Here is a 20,878-nt window from a genome sequence, read left to right as displayed (position 1 = left end):
TGGTATCAATAGAGGAAACAGTGCTGGTATCCGTAAAAGCTCTCTGGCAGGAAAAAGAAACTGGTAAGGAAACCAAACATGAAAACCAAAATATGTAAAACTTCAACACATATATATGAAGCAGGAGACCAAATACAGGAACTAAGTCTGTAAGCATAAAAAATGCTCTGCTTAATTCCTAATACATGCTTCTAAGGTGATATACTGATTTGGGATGGATTAAATATCATAATTAATATCAAAGAAATCACTTCAGTGACAAAAGCAGCTGGAAAGGTATGTTTGACATGAATTTAACTCCAGATTCCCTGTTCAAGGAAAGATTTTAGCATTCATCTGGGAATGTTAAATAAGAAAAATACCCTGAATACACATGCATTTTATTCATGTGTAGTTAATGCATTCTAATATTAAAATAAATTAATTCCCTCTAGGCTTGACCTGCATGACTTAAGTTGTGATACACATATTAACCACTGTAGTGGGGAAATAATGCTGCAATAGTGCATCTTGAATTTTTGAACAAAATGGTTTTCTGATCAGAGAGGTTACTCCCAAATCAATTAAGTAAACTTCTCTATTCTCATACAATGGCAGACGTTACCACAGCTTAAATGACTTGAAACACCTGCAGTAAAAATGTAAAAGCTCTGTCAAGTTGTACACAGTCCTATGCAATTTTAACTTTTTTTTTTTTCTTTTAAGTTCTTTTAGCTCCAGGTGGTTTTGTAATTGACACAGTATTTTTATTAGTCTGCAATACAAACATGAGGACAATTCTCATGAACTGCTGGCATATCTCTTCATAATTATGCCTCATTGTCTTTCTATTCTACTCTTAGACTCATGATAGAGTTGGTCAAGAAAGAAACATCAAGTACAGTTTAAAGCAATTAAATTTAGAAATGGGGAGCTGGTGCTTCACACTAACAGCTAGGTGGTCCACACATTTCCTTTCTGAGTTTTACCAGTCAAAAACAAGTAAGTAGAAGATGGATGGGAGGCAAGACACATGGCAGCAAGACAGATGACAAGGCAGGAATGTGACTGGAGTGTGGACTGAAACTTGTAAAGGGATGCAGAAAGGGGGCAGGAAAGAAATTCCCTTTTGAATTAATTTGGAATGTGGCTTGGAAAGTGGTTTGGAATGAGGAATCAAAACTTTAGTCATTTCTACCTTAGATACTACTTAGTCATAAACCCACACAGACACAAAATGAAATCTCCATACCTCATTATAATGCTTGTTCAATGAATCCAGGATTCCTTTTAGTCCAGATGGGCCCTATATGGAAAAATATGCATCAGAAGGTCATTTTAATTTAACTATTTTTATGTTTGCTTGCATATATATATATTTTTTAAGAGCAGTAGAGAGGTAAAAGGTTTTTTTTTTTTTTTTTTTTTTTTTTTTTTTTTTTTTTTTTTTTTTTTTTTTTAAGAGCGGTAGAGAGGTAAAAGGTTGGTTTTTTTTTTTTGTTTTTTTTTTTTTTTTAATGTACAGTGAATTGTCTTCTGTAACTTCATCATTTCTTTTTTCTGGCACAGAGGAAGAAGAAAGTTAGTTTTTAAATCTCTGAATTTTGAAAACCAGCAACTTATTTTCAAGTGAATTGGTCAGTCAGAGAAGGCAGAATGAAATCTATATCAATTTTAATACAAGTCCCTTCTGGTATGAACAACATTCTTGTTCTGCAGCATTTTAAAACTCTTTCCACTAACTCAAAGCACAAGTTTTGATGTAGAAGCAGCTCCTAGTGTAAATAAACAGCTAGGTTTTTAACATGGGAGTACAGTAAGTGAAATTGAGGAAAGCAAGAATTCTCCAGAATATTAACTTCCTAGTTTTATTAGCATTGCAAGTTTTTATTTAAATACACATTTCATCAAGAAATTCAACACTGAAAAAGGAACTTCCTGATCAAGTGAACATTTAGGATAGAAAAATTGAAAAATGTACTTGGGAAAAAGTATTTTTGGACAATAAATCCCCCCATTTTTAAGCATATTCTGCCAAAAAGCATGCCCTCAATGATATTTTTAAGTTTGGTAGATGGAGCAGAACACAGAAAGTGTTCAGTCAGTTCTTATGAACCAAGACTCAATTAAATTTACACACTAGCATAGTTACTCTCTTTGAATTGAAGCTTTCACAAATGCAAAATGAACAACAACCACTCATGATGGCTGTAAGAAACACTGAACTGTATTAATAAAATTACAATATATTCAGGTAAGTCATTTAGCCCGATTGACACGGATGTAACACAGATGAGGCACAAAAGCAACTCTCCTCCTCTGGGGCTTTTTGTAATTACAATTTACCCTCTGCAGCTTTTCTCTTAGTGTGGATACTAGGAAAACTTGGAAGCCACATGAAACATCTCAGGTGTTTCACTCCCTCCTTCTTCCCTACATTGGAAGGGACAAAAGTGCATTCCTGTTATTTCAAAGTGAAATGTCACTTCAAATTTATGTTAAAAATAAGATCAACATGCTCGTGATGTTTTCACTATGATCTCACTCCACTCTGATTTCTGAAGTTAATGGCAGAATTTTTACTATGACATCCATAACAAAGCTGGCAAATCAGAACTGGGACTGAAGCATAATGACACTGCCCAGACATCTCAACATCAGCACTGTAAACCTGCTGTGGCGAATCCTTGAACCCAGGATTCCTGGAGAATTCTGAAATCCTGCAAGGAATCAAAAGTAAGAACTTATTCTCCCTTTGCATTTGACACCATGTACCATGCTTCTTTTATTGTTTTTCCACCACGAAAACTGCTGCAGCCACACAACCCAGTAAGAATTTAATGCTGTATCTGCCATCAACCCCAAACTCTCAGATATTATTTGTACATAAATAAATAAATTTTGACAGGATTAAAAGTACATTGGCTCAGTTCTGGAAAATAAACATATCCCTAAAAATCCCCAGAATGTCTCATGACTAAGACAGTCAAGGAGAAGTTTAAGCATTTGGGTTGCATTCTTGAGTATGCCACAGCCTTTGAGTTACCAGTTTAGTATTTTCCAAAAATTGAAATAAATTTAATAATTTTATATTTCCATCAATTTTCTGTAACAAAAAAAAAACTAGTAAAACAAGTGTACAACAACAGAAAATATTATTCAAGACTTTTTTTCCCTAAACTGTAGTGTCCTTTCTTCCACACTTTCACTACATTTATATAGTTGCACAATCTACTCTGAAGTTTCTACAGACTAAAAAATCCCAGCAGCATTGGTTTGAAAGTGGAGAAGCAATGAAATTAACAACAGTTGAAGAATTATTGTACCAGCAGTTTCTAGCTTTTGAATGAGAATTTTGCACATCTGCCACTTTGAAGCTCACTTGAGCAGGGTTTCTTTTTTTTCTAATATCAAGTTGTATAATTGAGAGAAGCAAAGCACACAGAGTAGAGTTGTATGAATAAGAAAAGAAGTGAAAATATGTCCTGATTGTTTTCCAAAATTGCAAACAGGTTTGAGATGTTATTTCTACAGACAAGGCAGGAATAGAAACACAGGTGCTTAAAGGGAAATAGCTCCAAACGGTGAAATTACTGGGGTTTACAATGTATTTTACTCCCTTAACTTTTATAGTTCACCTGCATTTCTGCAAAGATGAGACTGCTGAAAAAATCTACCCAATCTCACAGTCCATGCATAAAATGGGTAACAAGTAAATTGCAATGGTTGCATCTCAATAATAGGCCATTTCAGAGAACACAGCCTGCAAGGGACTCAGTGCAGTTATTTTACCCCTGCATTTCAACTTTGGTGCCTGTACATTAAAATAAGACACCGTTTTTCTGCTTATTTTAATGCAAAACATCATGAAACTCATCAGGGCAGATGTACAATATTGCATAACTATTCCAAAGAGAAAATGGAAAGAATGATGAAAACATCTGCCACAATAGGACACAAGAAATAAATTACATTTTGATATGGATAAAAAAAACCTTAATGCATAGAAACAAGCAATATGACCAACCTTTGCCAGCCATTCCCACACTATAATGTAAGCGTTTCCAATATTCTTCTAAGAAGCAGCTGAAAGTCCAGGAAAACCAGAAATGCTACTGACAATTTTCACTTATCATTGCTTTGATTTTTTTTCTTTATTGTAATTAAGTGATAACATTCACTCACTCCCAAAATATTGGTAGAGGAATGACATATTTCCTGAGGCAGAGGAAATGAAATTTCCAAAGTGAACTGCTGGCTACTTAAGATAACTAGTTTGAGGGCACTGACATACGTATTGAATCACAACACCAAAAGTGTATGTAATTAAATGAAGAAGTTCAAGTGAACTCCTCCACTGCATCACATGCAATGCAGTCAAAAGTGAAACCCTGTTTTAATCTAAAACTTTAGGGAGTAACACAAAGCTCATCTCCAAGCAAAAATACTTAAGAAGATAAAAAAAGACAAAGTTCAGCCTCTTGCAAAGCTAAATGATAAACTGAATGATAAGCTTCAAAAGCTATAGCAACTGTGAAATTAATCAGTTATATCTATTGTGTGAAAACAATAGCTTAGCTTTGGATGTTTCAGTTTAAGAGAATGAAGAACTGTGATTACAGTTTACTAGCCTGTGATTTAACACACCCTAAGTTTCTTTCCCACCTTGGCCACAGGTAGGTTGGACAAGATTGTGTTTGGCCAGAACAGACAGTCCTCATGCTTCTAACCTTTACAAACCAGGCTGATAACATTTCACTTCTGCTAAAGAATAATTGGGCAGAAGTCAGACTCATCTCAAAGAATTTTATTTTATCCCGGTGCAAGTCTGTAGCACAACTCTAGCTTAGCACTCTTGATTTTAAAAACAAGCTAACTCACTAAAATGGGAGCTATTAAGAAATGGAATTGCTCCAGTCATAACAGTTCCAGTAGAGAAAGAGAAAATTAGGACAGGAAAGATAAAGTTAACCCTCAATGGAGAAATGAGTAAAACTCGTTTTTTCTGTTCTCTAGCCCATCTATGTAAATCGCTATACCTGCTGATTCATTTAAAGGTAAAAATAAATAATCAATAAACCCCCAACCTCAACAGTGACAGACATCAGGGACCCCATTCTGTGTTGCTGAATCCTATGGAATTTTAGTTAGTAGCCATGGCAGAAGAAAGCAATCAGCTCAGTTCTGCAGTCTGATCAAAATGCTGTTCTTACAACCTTAAAGCATCCTATTATCATAGTAATTATTTTTGTTTCATAAAATCAGCATTTAAACTTCAGTGAAGAGCCATGCTGAGCAGGGTAACAGCATGTGACAGTCTCTCTTTCAGAAGACTTTAGAAGAAAATGGAAGTAGGCAAACACATAAAATACATTTGAAGGGTACAGAGATATTGATTTTACAATCACAATTTACAGAATGCTTGTGAGAGCAAAGCGAATAGTGTGTTTAACAGAAGATTTTCACTGCTATCCAGCTTTAAAAGTGGAGAAAAGGTCAAAAAGCACTAGAGGGAGCTGCTGCTCTACTTGGATTCTTGTATTCACAAATTGCTACCTGCTGGATTGAGACGGGTGTGAGCTCCCATCTCGGCTCTCCTGAACTGAAATAACAAAACAGTACTCAAAACCAACAGCAGACAGCAAGGACGCATACTACCAGTTCTGAACCAGAAGGGAATCAAAGAACACCTTAAAAGTCTATGATATGTAATAGACTTTAAACAAATACAAAGGAGGAATATATTCCATAAATTTACAAAAATATTTTTTATAGCTGATCAGTCAAAATCCTCATTGATTCCTCGCCTTTTGTGATCACAATACTTGTTCCAAAGACAAAAAAAAAAAAAAAATAGCCCAAAAGAAAGGATAAGGAAAAAAAATGACACAAAAGAAAGGATATCTGGAAGAAATTTCATAGAAAGACACACTTTAAGTGAGGAGTTTCATTACCAGATGCCAATCAATCTATGTTTCTGACAATGATAAAGGTTTTTAATGAAAGCTATGCAGATGATGTTACGGGACTAGAAACTCACACCAAGCATTAATTTTACTGAAAAAAAAAAATCCCCAGAAATTAGGTTAGGGAAAAAAAAAGAAAAAATATGAAAAAATATGAGATATTGAGAGAAGGTTAGAAAAGTCTAAAATGCTGCCATACTACAAGTAGGTTTTTGTCTATTAGCAGATGCTTTTACACTCCTGTCACATGTAAGCACAGCATGTGGACTGCAATTTTTATAACTTTTGAGTTTTCTTTAATTTTACCCCAGTCTTTTCCCTGCAAATCCCCATATGTGCACATTGTTATTAGGACTGTCCTTTATAATAAATACCTTGAGTATTGTATTTTCTTGTCACAGTTTTTATGTTTTTATGCTTTTTTTTTTTTTTTTCTTTTTGGCAGTACTAGCACTTGGCAGTACTAATATCTAAATTAAATACTCAACATCATGGCATAAACTGATAAATAAATTAGGTAAATTTATTAATTTAAACACACACTGCATGCTCTAGCTGCCCTAACAATTAATGACTGAATTTTCTTTCTCTCAAAAACAAATGTCCTATTTTTTTGAAACATCAGCCAAAACCCTTTTTTTTTTTTTCCTATACTGGACAGTCTAATTTTCACATATTCAGTCAATCTGTTAACCACTTTGTTCCCGTGTAGGCCAAAGTTATGACAGCAACCACACTGCAGGTGTGACTATGCTGTTTTACTTCAGAAAAGCCAAAGTAAGGGCTAACAATGCATCCATGTGCATGAAGAAGCTGCTTACTATTAGGAGAGAAGGGTAACTGGAAGCACAGCAAAACTGAATATAGTTTGATCCTTGAAAAAGAGAGGGGGAATGATGGATCCTGTTGATGATGTTTCTTTGGTGCATACAAGATGTGGCACTTGAAGTATGGGGATCCTGCCAATGCATGTTAGCAGGCATTACTGCTTTTAGAGTATGCCTTTTCTACATGTTATCTTCTCAGCCTTGGAAAAGGAACACAAGATGGTGGTATAGCTGTATTCAAAGCCAGGAGTGCATCAAGAGAGTTATACCAGAAACAAATACTTTAAACCAATATTTAGGCCATAGCTGTTTAAAGAATGCTTCTCTGTATGTAGTACTAGGCTACAGTACCCAATACAGAGTTCCTTGTGGCGATGTTGCCATGCTGACAAAGTTGAGCTTTCCATTTGCTGTAAGAAAATCTGAGCTACGTCTCAGTAATAGAAGTGCAATTTAGCTTCCTCTCAAGATTTCTGGTATATCTGTCAAGGATCATACATCTTCACAAGCCTGACCTGCCAGCAAATCTAGGATGGCAGAAATCTGTAACACAGACACAGCTTTTCACTAGCTGACAAAAAGCTAAGTAGATTAGGTCTAACATTGACCTCTGCTATGGTTTGCTTTTTTTATCCTTTAAAGGTTATATTTGGCACTTGCATTAAGAAAGATTCTGCATCGGTCCTTTCCTCTGTTTGGCCTCCTGCAATCTGCAGTACCATTTCAGCATTAGGACTGTGCAAAGGACTCAAACATGCAAGGCTTCAATATGACTGTATGCAGGGGAAAGGAGTGAAAGGGAGGGATTTTTAACTGGTTTTATGCAGGATAAATGAATTCCATCATAAACACCTCTTTCTGAACACATTTTGCAAGAAAGAATTATTTATGAAATGTATGCGGTTTTTGTTTTGGATGAGGGTAGATGACATCTGTTTCATTTCAGTCATTGTATCCCATGCAGCAGTGCATTATTCTCTTCTCTACATGTTAGACCAGGTTGAAACATTTGAATCAAATGTTCAGATGCACAAACCACAGCCTTTATCAAGGTAAGCAAAAGAAGGAATTATAAGTTTTTTGTTTTATAATAAGAATGTAAAGCAGCAGAAGTTTACTTAATCCACAAATAGCTATTTTGCCTTTGTGCATGACAGCATTTTTACAATACAATGTACGGAGAATTTTATAAATATGACCAAGTCTTCCTCTAACAAAAAAAGGCTGCTCTCATTGAAGACTAATATACATTCAGGCCTGAGTTGAATTTTAAATCCTTTATCTTTAAAAAAAAAAAAATAGAGAAGAAAAAGAAAATCCCAAACCTCTTAGATCTGAGCTAAACCCTTTAGTTCTTCATATTACAAATCCTTTCATAAAGTCATGTATTTCTTAATCTTTTTAATTCTCAGTCAACTCATTTGAACTACAGCTGAGTGCTCATTCCAGTGCTGGGTATAATCCTCCCCATCATTCAGACAGTTGGCACATGCTTCACACAGTCCTTCATCTTTCAAATTACCCCTCTGAGACAGAAATTATCCCTTCTTCTACAGAGCATCACGCATTTTGCAAAGGAAATGAAAGCACAGTATTCACAGCTAGCATGCATGGCCAGTCTTCCTTTGAAATGCCAGTTTCTGCTTCCTCTGCTGAAGTTTCCATCTTGTTCTTTCCCTCCTGTAGTCCCTCCTACTTGTGGACCCAGTCCTTTTATTTATGCTGGAAAAAAGTCTACTAGTAGTAAGTGTTTGATACAGCAGAGTACACACACACACAGGTCAATTATTTTAAACTATAATTATGATCCAGTAACCTGCTATAAAAGAGTGAACGAAGTCCAAGGACAGAGTGAAAATCTCCCATTCCCCTCTTTAGTTACTCACTGGTGGTCCTGGTGGCCCCGGTTTTCCTGGAAGGCCTGGTTTGCCTCGTCTCCCCTGGAAACAAAAAAATTACAACAGACATTTATAAATGCTGTGGTTAGAGACTGATTTGGAATAAGAATTTTAAGAAAAGATTTGTTGCCTTACATATTAGGAAAAAAAAATCCATCCAAAATGAATTCTCTGTATCAGTCACTGAAATACTATCTAATATGAGTAGATCTAGGATTGTTTTTAATAGTTATAACAAACTATATTTGCATCTCCATCCCAGTAACAATGTCATATTTTAAAGCTTTGTCTCAAATATGACTGCACATAGGGTTATTAACAAAGCACCTTGATGAGGTGTAAAGAAATTACATTTGTATGAATACACCGGAGCTTGGGATGTAAAACTGTGCTGCAGCAACAGATCTGTGCAATATAACCCAACTAACAAACACACATACCTTCTTCTCTGGGATGTGATAATGAGCACAAAAGCCAGAGATTTATTTGCAAAAACAACTCACCTCCTTTGTGCAATTACTACCATCTGTGTATATATAATGCACATGCAAAATCATTTGCATTAAAACATGAAGTCCATAAAAGTCTACTTAAGGGAGACTTTGTACTCAGTTTCTAAAAAACACATGCATATGTAACTATTACAATTTTTTAGTACAGAGTTTGCTTGAACAACTGTTTTCACATATGCTTTTTTATAGGAAGATCAACATAAAAATGGAAGTAATTTACAAGAATTAACATCTTTATTGCCAAGCTGAAATCTGATGCACATTTTTTAGAAACAACAGCTGAGAACAGCTAATATCTAGGTGCAAATGGCAAAAAAAAAAAAAAAAAAAAAAAAAAAAAAAGTTATATCCATTAAGAGTAAACTTTTCCCTTGCATATGGCAAGTGTAAATTAATGGTAAGCATTAGGGAGGTGTCCTGGTGAAAACTTGGCTTAAAAAGTGAAAAAAATAAAATTCTGGCTGACGGTTCACAAATAACACATAGGGATATTTCTGTAAACTATGCTCCTTACTTCTAAGCCTGCTTCTGTAGTTTCTTAAATAACAGTGTGACATAGACTGCAGAAGTATTCTCAGGAGCAGAAAGAAATACAGTTTTGCTGTTTCCAGGTTAGAGCCCTGATCTGTAGGAAAGCACTCTCATGCTATGCATTTCATTAATCTTGATCTGTGCTGAGGGGATGCCAGTAAGGGTGGAAAATCCCTCTCCCAGGGCAACCTCTTGCCCAGAAGCCAGGGACTCTCCTGAGTGGTAGGTATCTCAAGCCCTTCAAGCTGAAGCAGGAACAGAACAAAGATTGTGCGGATGTGTTTCAGCCATTGGGTTGTGCCACACAACATGTACACTGCCACCACGGTTTTATGAATGTCCTCAGCCAGTCAGTGTGAAACCAAATCACCTCAGCATATTTGGAGTGCCAAATTCCTGGGTCTTAACTAGCTGAGACATATGTTATGTGCTGAGCTGTTTAATCCCACCAGTACTTGCACATGCAGGGCTGTAACTGGGGCAGCTAAGGGTAAATTTTTAGAACCAAAATACAGAGCTAGGTGCCTAGACTGGGCTCAGGGCTCTCCTGGCTCTTACTACCCACCTCCAGCATGTCCTCTGCTGTGCTGGTCACACTGCCCTGCAGCCCCAGGACCAGCTAGGGCTGGCAGCTCAGCTGGGCTAAGCTGGAGCAGGTTTTGACTTTGGTCAGCTCACTGATGCTGCTGTTCACTGAGCAACTGAGGGGCGTGCCTGGACGGCCAGGGCACAGCACCAGGGCACACACGCACAAGCAGAGGGGGCTGCACATAGCTACATCTGTACTTTTGGACTGACCTCTGCTCCGGAAATACAGGTGGAAACTGATATATCCTGACTTAAAAAAAAAAAAAAAACCCCAAAAAAACCTTCCCTTAGAAAGCAGAAAAACAGAATGAGAGGTAATAATGTAATAAACAAAGATAAATTACTCCATACTTTTAAAATAGTCCCTCTGAGTTATAACGATCTACAGTGTTGACTTCTTGAAGCACCTTCCTTTTCCTGTTTGAACTTATCTAAAGTATCCTGAGGATGACACTTAAAGTCACAGCAGTCTAAACAAAGTATCAAGGAAGTGTCAGGATGAAGAAGACAGGGCTTTGACTGGCAGACACAACTGTGAACGAGGTGTTAATTACACAGGAAAACATGGAATATGTTGGGAAGGCAATTTTATCTCTGTTTACAAGATGAACTAAAATGTGATTTATGACATAACAAAGACAGAACTTGATAAACTTTCTGAAAAAAAACCCCGAGTTATAAAAATAATAAAAAAAAATAAATGGGGGTAGTTATTTTTCATCATCATTTATTAATTACTAGAACACATACCCAGTGAAACACAGAGGAAACATTTGCCTCACTTTTTATCCCATCATTATATTATTAGCCATTATGCAATGTTGCATGTAAAACAACCACACAGATCAGTATGAGGCATAAGCTTTTTATAGAGTAATAAAAGTCCTTTTTTTGCCTCCAAGCACCTTTGTAACCTGTCTGGTATTTTAAATTTAATACAGAAATGTATGAAAGGCCACTACCTTTCAGCTATGTCTTTCACATACAGAGACTTCAATGTTAGGAATACCCAAAACTCCACCTGCTTGTCAGCACTCCTGCTTCTCTATAACTTCTCAGCAACAGCAGGAGAAAAAAATATTATATATATATATACTAAAGTAAGAGTGTAAGTAGAAAAAATTGGTTTATGTTTAGGGTAATTAAAACAATTAGAATAATGTTTTTGACAAGCCCGTTATGATGCTGCCTTGGGCAGACCATGAGCCAGACCATGACTAAATATTTACATTTTGGTTTTGAGTCATCCTTCTGGCAAGAAAGAAGTGAAAAACATCTCAGTGCCCTCTCTGGTTTATAGAGTGGGCTTAGCAGAGAGCCCCAGTTCCCATCTCCTGCTCAGCTGTGGGTCTTGGTAGCCCCACGAGAGCTGTATTTACTGCCACTCTGCTGTGCAGGGGGCTGACAGCCCACACAGGAGGCCTGTTACCTTAATCACTGAGCTTAAATCACTGAGCAAATATTGAGGTTATAAAACCACTCAAAATATAAATAAATGTCCTAAGCATCATATTGTTCCTTTAACTAAATAAAAAATGCAATACCACCTACATTAACTTAAAAATGACACAGGGTGTCAACAAGTTGTCTAATGCTACTTAGAATACCTGAAGAAGAACAAAACAGTTGCTGGTTATTTCCTTTGTGCTGCATATATTTTTGCTGCCAATCAATGTGATAAGAAGTTTTCTAAATGTTACTGCTATTGTATGCTGTTCCCTTGACTCCTGCCCCCAGCCAATTTGTACAGCAGGCTACTTTCCTCTTTCCCAAAGGACAGACTTCAGCTAGATCATTCAAATGACAAATCATTCAAATAACAACTGCTTGGTTAGGGGCAAAAAAAGATAAAATACTAAAAATAAAGTAAATGAGAGATTATATGCTTCAGGAAACCCAGCTGAGAGCCTAGCTGAAGTATGTGGTCAGCTGCATTCTTTATTCCTCTCTTCCTTCACCCCCTCTGTGAATTGAGATGGCTTGATGAGTTTGGCTGATATGAGATGGAAAGCTGTTCGGAAGAGAGGCTCTGGCCATCCTCCCATAGGATTTGTGCTCTGGTTCTGACTGCTGCCTCTGGGCACTGCTGCAGGTCCAGCACGCAGTGCAAGAATTCAAAATCTGATTGTAACCCCCTTCTGTATCATGCCATATCCATCTATTCACATCTCTCTAACTGTAGAGGAGTAAGATCTCTAATCCTAGTGTTTAAAAATAAACTGCAGATTATTTAAGGATAAAATCAAGAAGTTATGTAGGAACACTGACATGATTTATGGATTAATAATTTAAAGACTCTACACTTTAGTATGAAGGTAAAAGTTCTTAGAATAAACCCATGTGAATTTTCAAGGGAAAGCGCTAATTAGTGGTTCTTGAAACACATCCTCACATTTCAAAACAAGAAATACTTATAGGGAAAGTAGAAATCTGGGCTTTAAGTCTCAACTACCGTAGTAGTTATGCAAAATTAATGAGGTTTATATGATTTTTTTGCCAAGCTACACTATGGTTCTCTTGGTTAATCTTCAAAACCAGACTTACAAAGGCACAGATATAATCAAAACAGGAGGTGAGCGGGGAGTTAAAGACCCCTGTCTCACAGTGCCCGACCTACAGATGCCTGCCAGCACCCTGAGTACCTGAACACAGCCACAGGAATTGAGCTCTGGGCAGTTAAAAAACTCTTCCTCCAGATGCCCAAAGTTGCTACCAAGCAGCCAAGTGCCAGATCCAGATCCTACACTATCTCAGATTACAGCAAGAGTTGGGATAGCCTCTCCTTTAAATTGAAAATCTATGTTGCAGACAATGAAAACTTGTTAACTTCAGTAATACAGTGTTAGGATTTGAATGTACAATCTCTTCTTCAATCCTATTAACTTTGGCCTTGAGGACATATTATGGTAACCAGCATATTACAAATTAACTTCGGTATTAGATGTTAAACCTGAACAAAAATCACAGGAAATAAAGCCAGAAGGCAAGAAATGAAAATTAAAACATTTGCAGAAATCAAGTGCAAGTCTGTTCATCATACCCCACTAAAACCTTTCACAGAAACAAGGCTCACAGAAGAATAGAGCACACAGAACCTAATCCCCTGCTTTGGGAGAAAAGTCAGTAGGGAGCTCCTCATGCAGAAGCCTTCCTGCACTCAATCTTGGGTTTCCAAAATCTTTTTAGGAATGATTTACAAAGTCCCTGGTTTCTTCATTGTGACATTAATAAAATGGTTACAGGGAATGCCTAGACAGGCTACATAAAATTGAAACGAGTTTAACAAACAAAAATAAGTTCCTAAACAGGCATAGCAATGCCAAGAAGTCAAATGCCATGACCTCTTTTGCCAACAAATCGCTAGACAAAATCTATCACAATTTGTCAAGTGTATCCATAAAAGTTCAATTTTATTTCAAAACCACTCAAAGAAATAGTTTTCAACTATATTTAGTTAGTTTATACCTTAATTATTATTAGATATAATTTCTTATTCTCTCATATTTCTATACCTTTGCCTAAAAGACATTAAAAGAAATACTAAGAGTATTTGGAAGAGAGTCTGAAATTCTAAAAGACCCTCTTAAAAGTTATATCATTTCTGCCATTCCATTAAAAGTTAGGTTTTAATTTCTACAGTGGAAATTGACAAGGAAAAAAAAAAGAATTTTTATAACTGACAAATCTATTTTCAGCATTCTAAATTACAACTGCTTCATTCCATTTTTAAATGCCAAAGTGGGAAAAATAAATATTTTTAAGCTGTATCCTAATTTCCTGGATATGTACTTCAATGTAGAGACATTCTATGAGAAAAACGGTTTTACATTAAGCATTTTTGGACTGTTAAATGTCAGAGTGAAGGAACATACAGAACTCTAACTTAAAGAAGAATTGGAGCTTTGCCTGTTTAAAAAAAAAACATACACCAAAGTCAAGGACTGAGAAGATTAATAGAGATTCCAAACCTCCAGAGATTTAGCTGTTAAGAAAATGTTTTGCATTATGCCAGGAGGCTGACCTGCAATGCAGACATTATCATTGTTCTGTAAGGTTTGCTTTATAATTGGTTAAGTACAACATTTACTCACTGAACTAGAAAAGAAATTATGTCAAAGAGATATTCAAGTTATAAAAATCAGATACATGCAATCTGAATTTAAATTAATTTTGATGCCACTCTAAATAATTATGTTAAGAAAATCTAACAGCTCTCCATCCATTTATTTATGAAGATTTTCCACTCTGTCAAACTAACTTTGTTCATGCTTGATTAGAAAAACTTGTAATCTCAGAGAGTAAGCTGATTATTAACATAAGGAAAATATTGCAATTCCACAGAGTCCCTCCAAACATGTAATTTTAGTGAAATCATTGTTGAAGTACTATATACGACAACAGATTCTTAGTTTTATGAGGTATTTAATTTATTACTAAGATAATGCTAAAATAACTTCCTCTTAAGTGAAGTTTTGGTATTATAAACACAACTATTGGAAATAAGGAAGTTCTTTCAAAAATATTTACTTCAGAACACCTGCAACATCCCAAGGAACACAGAATCAAGGATATGGCTGTGATATTGCAGAAAGATTTTAAATGCTTGAACCCAATTCACCACTGGAACCAGGGAAACCACCATGATGGAGCAATAATCTGTTTAAATACATATAAAAGACTTTTAAAAATTTGTATTAATCCATAAAAATGAAGTTGTTGGTAGCTATGCTGAGAATAAGCTAGAGCTAGTCATATAAAAACCACTGAATTGTCTGGGTTGGAGGAAAGTCTTGAGATCACTTAGTATAATCCCTGTCCTCAAGCAGGATCAATTGTCCAGGACTGTGTCTACTCAGCTGTTGAATATCTCCATAGATGGAGACTCCACAACCTCTCTGGGCAGCCTGCATCTGTATTTGATGAACTTCACAATAAGAAAGTTCTTTCTTGTGTTAAGATAGAATTTTCTGGGTTTTGGTTATTTTTTCTTTTTTAAAAATTTCTTACCCCTTGCCTCTTGTCCTGTCACCAGCTGTTACGGAGGAGAATGTCTCCCTCTTCTTTATTCCCTCACATCAGATATTTACACACTGATTAGATTCCCACTGGCTGAAGAGTCCCAGCTCTGAGTCTCTCCTTCCATGGAAGTTTCTCCAGTTGCACGCTGATGCCCCTGAGGAAGTCTGTTTCTTCCTTGAGGTGGTCTCACCAGAGCTGAGCAAAGGGGAAGGATATCTCCCTTGACTTGCTGGCAGTGCTCTTTCAAATGCAGGCCAGGATATTGTTGGCCTGTTTTATGCCACAAGGATGTGCTGCTGGCTCATGGTCTGCTTACTGTCCAAGCAGTTCTTCTACACAGAGCCTTTTTCCAGACATTTTGTTTCCAGTGTATGCTCATATCTGGAGTTATTCCTCCCTAGATGCTGAATTTTGCATTTGCTCTTGTTGAACTTCATGTGATTTCTTCTGCCCCAGTTCTCTGCTACATTCTGCCCCATTGTCCAGGCTGTTAAGGAGGACACTGGACAGTACTGGCTCTAGTAGCAGCCCCATTAGTGGGGTACACCACTAATGATTTGTCTCCAAGTGGACATTGTGCCCCTAATGAAAAATTTCTGGACCTTGTTTTTCAGATTGAATCCACCTCACCATCCACCCATCTAACCTGTACTTTGTCAGTTTGTCTACAAAGATAATGGGAGATAATGCCAAAGGCTTTGCTAAAGCTGAGGTTGGCATCCACGGCTCACCTCTCCTCCACCCAGCTAGTCACATCATAATAGAAAGCAATGTATTTGCTCAAGCAAAATATTCCTTTCATAAATCCATGCAGACTACCTCAATCACCTTCTTGTCCTCCACGTTTTCAGAAATGATTTTCAGGAGGATTTCCTCTTTCACATTGCCAGGGTTTGAAGCCTATTGGCCTGTAGTTCCTTGCACCTTCCTTTGTGAAGACAGAAGTGACATTTGCTCTTTTCCAGTCTTCAGGAACCTCTCCCAGGCACCATGACCATTCAAAATAACCAAGAGAGGATCGTAATGTGTGAGACCCTATGGACTTAGAGAGCTGTGTCCTCCATCTGGGTATGAAAGCCCGGCAGCAAACAGCTGCCACAGCTCCTTCAGTAGCGCTTGGGTCCTGTGCCTTGTGACCACCATCCCTCAGTACGTGCGTGCTGGACAGAGAAGGTTAGCTGGCCTCTCTGTGCCCTCCTGCATGAACTGCTGAGCCCCCTGCTGCATCTCCCGGCTGCCTCTGCCATGGCTGCACAAGCTGCTCCTGCAGAGTCCTCATCCTGGCACAGGCCAGAAGGGGCTGACCTCCCTGCTGCGGCTCTGTGCCCAAGGACAGCTGACAGAGCTTGACAGAAGCTGCAGAGCCACCCTTACCTCAGCCTCACCTGGAAGCAACAGGCATCCTCAGTGCCCTCAGAGGCTTCCCGAAAGTGCTCAAATCCCAGAAAAAGTGCCTAGGAGCTTAAGAAGGCATCAAGAGGATTGTAAAGAAGCAGAAACTGCTGCACAAATTGCTGTGTATTCCAGCTGCATGCCGGGCAGCTGCATGCATCTTCTAGAGGCCAGGTAAGAATGCAAAATCACCCTGCCTAGATTTCACTGTATAGCTGTCTAATAAAATTGCCTTGATCCTGCACATTAAAAAAATTTTGGAATTCTCTGAAGTATTATATTTTTTAAATTGAATAATTTGCAGAAAAAATAGTATTTATGAAAAATGCACCAAGTTCAGGGAAAATCCCTGCTGCAAAGATATCCAACTGTAATGAAGCATTACTTTTCAAAACATTTGGAATATTATTTTGGAAATATAAACTTCATTGCATTTAACATAGTAAAGGCAGAGTCTGGAAAGCTCCATGCAGCCTGTAAACTACAGGTAGTAGAAACTTTTAAGAATACACATCAACATGGCAAAATTACTTGAAGACTTCAGAAAATTCTTTGCATGGAAGCTAAAGGCCCCTAGTGGACTTTTTTCAAAAATTAATGGAATGGTGATTTGATTGTAGAGAAAAAACTCTAAATACCTTTCAATATAAAGAAGACATAAAAAAACCCCAGTTGCTGGAGGCTAATGGAAGATTAGATTCACACAGTGTAAAGTAAAATGCATATTTTAAAATATGTGATTGACAAGAAACACTGGAAGAAAAAATTCAAGGAGACTTGCAGAGTCTGTTGTTGATGTTCTCTGAAGCGGAAACTGGATTTCTGCAAAAGATGAGCTTACTTAGAAAGTGTAAGATGACTGAGAAAAGTAATAGTTCTGCACAACATAGAAATCCAGGAAGATGGCGTGGTAGTCCACAGAGGTTTAAATTCCATGCAGTGCTAGGTTAGTACCCAATCTTAGTATTGTTTGTGGGTTGGTAATACTGGACCAGGGACTTTTCTGAGTAATGTGTCCTTACCTTCTAAAGTTCCTGATGTCATTCTGAGCAGTTGTGTAATAGTATCAAGTTGCTGCAGCAGTAACATGCCTGAAGCAAACATGATGGACACTGAAAAATTATGTATGAATGTAGGGCCTGCTCAAGAGTAGTCTAGTATTTCTCATGCAGGAATGAGTAGCTGTTTCTACTGGCCCATTTCTTTCAGTGACCAGAGCTAAAACCCAAAACTCCTGCTGAGTAAGGTCACATGTCTAACGCAAGCCACTTCATTAAGGATCAAAAACCTTAAAAAATCTTATGCACAGTCACTACTTGTAGAACAAGAGGAAACATGAGACTTTTTTAAGAAGAGCAAATGTTTGAGGACTCCTTGAGCCCATAGGAAAACACAAAACTGACTACCAAATGTGAGTGGTGAGCGGCAGTGGGTATCTTGGCAAAAGGAGAAACACAAGGGCTCTACATGCTCATACAAAATTCAACTACATTCAATGATGACACTATTATAGCCCTTTAAATGAATATTGTATAAGTCTCAGGTTGATTGAAGAATCAGCAATAAGTTCACTGTGTGCTCTTTGAATTTGGCCAGGTTGTGATATAACCAGGTTATGATGGCTTCTGCCATGACAATTACTTTTGCCTTCAGAGTAACAGTCTAATTAAGATGGAAAATATGTGATGAATCATTGAATATATTTTAAGATTTTTTGTAGTTACTGAAAATTCTAGGAAGTTTCTTTTGTGTAGATGAAGCATGGTAGTAAACCATGCAAAAAATTGAAAACAAATTCCTTCACTTGATCTCAAAACTCTGTTCATCCTGTTTTAGTGCTGTGCAAAGAAAACAAGATATGTAAGACTGAAGATCATTATTTGTACCCATTGCTCAGGAAGGTTGCTCTCCTGCATAAGCCAGCCACAAAGAGAAGAGATAACGGAGATGAATGGGAAAAATGTCACAATAAGTGAGGAAAGAATGGGAACTCATGAGTCTACTCTTAGAGACACAACCAATTGATAAATGCTGAAGTATTAATCCATTTGTTTATTCACAAAATAAATATTTATGCATTTTGCTACTAGAGTAATATAAGAGAAGTAATATGATTATTAATCCAAATTTTATTTATCCTCACATTCATTGTTCTCCATGACTTCATTACTTGAAATCTTGTAGCAAATTTTCAATTTTCTGTTAAATAAAGCCAAAAAATAGAACCTGGTCATCCTGATACAGAGTCCTTTAATGTCGCACAAAACTAGAATTTTCAGGTTTTCTCTCTCCTTCTGAATGATCTCTCCACACTATGTTTCTGTAAACATATCACATTAGTGCTGCTTTCTGCAAATCCTTTTATTCTTTAGGATATCTGGAAAGCATCCAGCAAGACCAACTAAGATGGAAGATATTTCACACACTTCTGTCATCAATTTCCATTGCTGACCATCATCTAAACAAGTAAGAACCTAAACTGCTCTTTGATGTGTGAGTAAGATGATAACCCAGTATGACCATACAGTAGTAATATACTATATTACTATATTATATATACAGTATAATATATCAAAGACAAATAAAATGACATATTCAGTGTTTTAATAATTATGCATGGGCTCAAATGACACCAGTAACTCTGTCTACAGTGCATCTATCAGAAAAAAGCTGTTACCACCTTATTTGAAAAAATGTATTGATTCCCCTTTACACTTGAAATAAATAAACCACCAACATAATCTAATTAAAAATAATGATGCAAATTTGCATTTTTAAGCCAATTCGATGTCAATAAGCATTTTAAGGTTGACATAACTTCGAACTCAAAAACTACAGTTATTGTTATGTTTATTATAATAATAGCAACATTTACTCTATTTCTATAATAATTATTGTATTTATTTTTATGATGTGATTTTTTTGTGCCAGTTATTCCTGTGAGGTGAAAGAAATACTACTATTCAGACTTATTCCTCTCACTAGGGTACAATTTTCCTAGTTCCCTCTTTAGCGAATGCGGGGAGATGGGTGCCCACTCTGGGACAGGGCACCTTTGGTATTTCTTAGTAGTTCTAATATTAAACTCTTATCTTGGTTGATATAATAAAACCTCACTTAAAACACTCTGAAAATGAAAATGCACTGTTTTCCTTGCTTTTCTACTAATTCTATTGCCATTTACCTGTCACTAACTCTAACTTGAGCCTTCTATATGTTTCTTCAATGTCACCATTAACATTGTTAATTCTCCTTGCTTCAGTGTGTATTCCAAGGTCTGTAAGTTACACACTATATGATTGTCCTCTCAACTCCTTATTAATCTAAGACCAATTTTCAAAGGAGTTGAACACTTAAAAATGCTCCAGATGCAGGTGGATAAAATTTTGAATATAGCAAGTACTGTACGAATGGCAACTTAAAATAAAAGTTCATGTTCTCAAAGTGTGGCATGCAAATTGACTTTCAAGTGTTTCTGGAGTGGCTTGTTTGTCCCTAATATGTTGCAGTTCTATTCTTCATAATGGACACAATATTGCTTTTAGGTTTGAATAATATGTTGGAGAAAAAAATATTAGCTAGTTACACACTCAATAATATGCTTTAATCTTCAAAGGACAGCCCATGAGAAAAGCAATAACTTCATATAATGTGAAAGATTTGGAGGATCTGCTGAGAGTAGAACAGAGGAACATGACATCTATAATTGAATAAAAAGGAGCATTTAATAGCCATTAGATGTGCACTGTCCTGTTTGTCATTAAACAGAGCAGAGATCTTGTTACAAATGGTATGTTATTGTGTAATTAAATGTATTGGAAATGCAAAAGCACATGGGAGTTGAATTAAGCCTGCCAACAATGTTGTTAATGCTTGGGCAGGAGTGGCCAGCAGGAGTATTGTTGAGACCATCTCACTGGTAGAAAGATAAAGACAGATGCTGAGACTCCACAGTCTGCTGTTCTATTCCCATTGTTTGGCTCAAGGCAGCTGTGTGCACGGAGAGATTACAAAACCATCAGTGCTCCCATTTTTATAGGGGCTGGAGTGTGACAGCAGCTCGATTTTATGTGTGAGTAGGAAAATGTCCATGATGAAAGTATCAACCCACTAATTCGTACTGCAAAGTGGGGAAAAAAAAAAAAAAAAGGTTTTTCCAAATCAAT

At 36.8% G+C, this 20,878-nt stretch overlaps 1 protein-coding gene across 5 annotated transcripts in view; it reads right to left on the bottom strand.

Annotated features, from left to right (window-relative positions):
• Positions 1-20,878, bottom strand: part of COL19A1 (collagen type XIX alpha 1 chain) — a 178,479-nt gene that overhangs the window by 50,201 nt on the left and 107,400 nt on the right. For all 5 annotated transcript variants that reach the window (XM_041477498.1, XM_041477497.1, XM_041477499.1 and 2 more), the window contains exons 16-17: positions 8,659-8,712; positions 1,232-1,285 (exon numbers count right to left, since the gene is read on the bottom strand). In XM_041477498.1, coding sequence (XP_041333432.1) covers positions 1,232-1,285; positions 8,659-8,712 — 108 coding nt within the window. The remainder of the gene's footprint in view (positions 1-1,231; positions 1,286-8,658; positions 8,713-20,878) is intronic.

The sequence above is a fragment of the Pyrgilauda ruficollis genome, unplaced genomic scaffold, assembly GCF_017590135.1.
Source record: "Pyrgilauda ruficollis isolate IOZ18807 unplaced genomic scaffold, ASM1759013v1 scaffold40, whole genome shotgun sequence".
NCBI classification, from domain to species: domain Eukaryota; kingdom Metazoa; phylum Chordata; class Aves; order Passeriformes; family Passeridae; genus Pyrgilauda; species Pyrgilauda ruficollis.
This window is presented reverse-complemented; position numbering and strand designations above follow the sequence as displayed.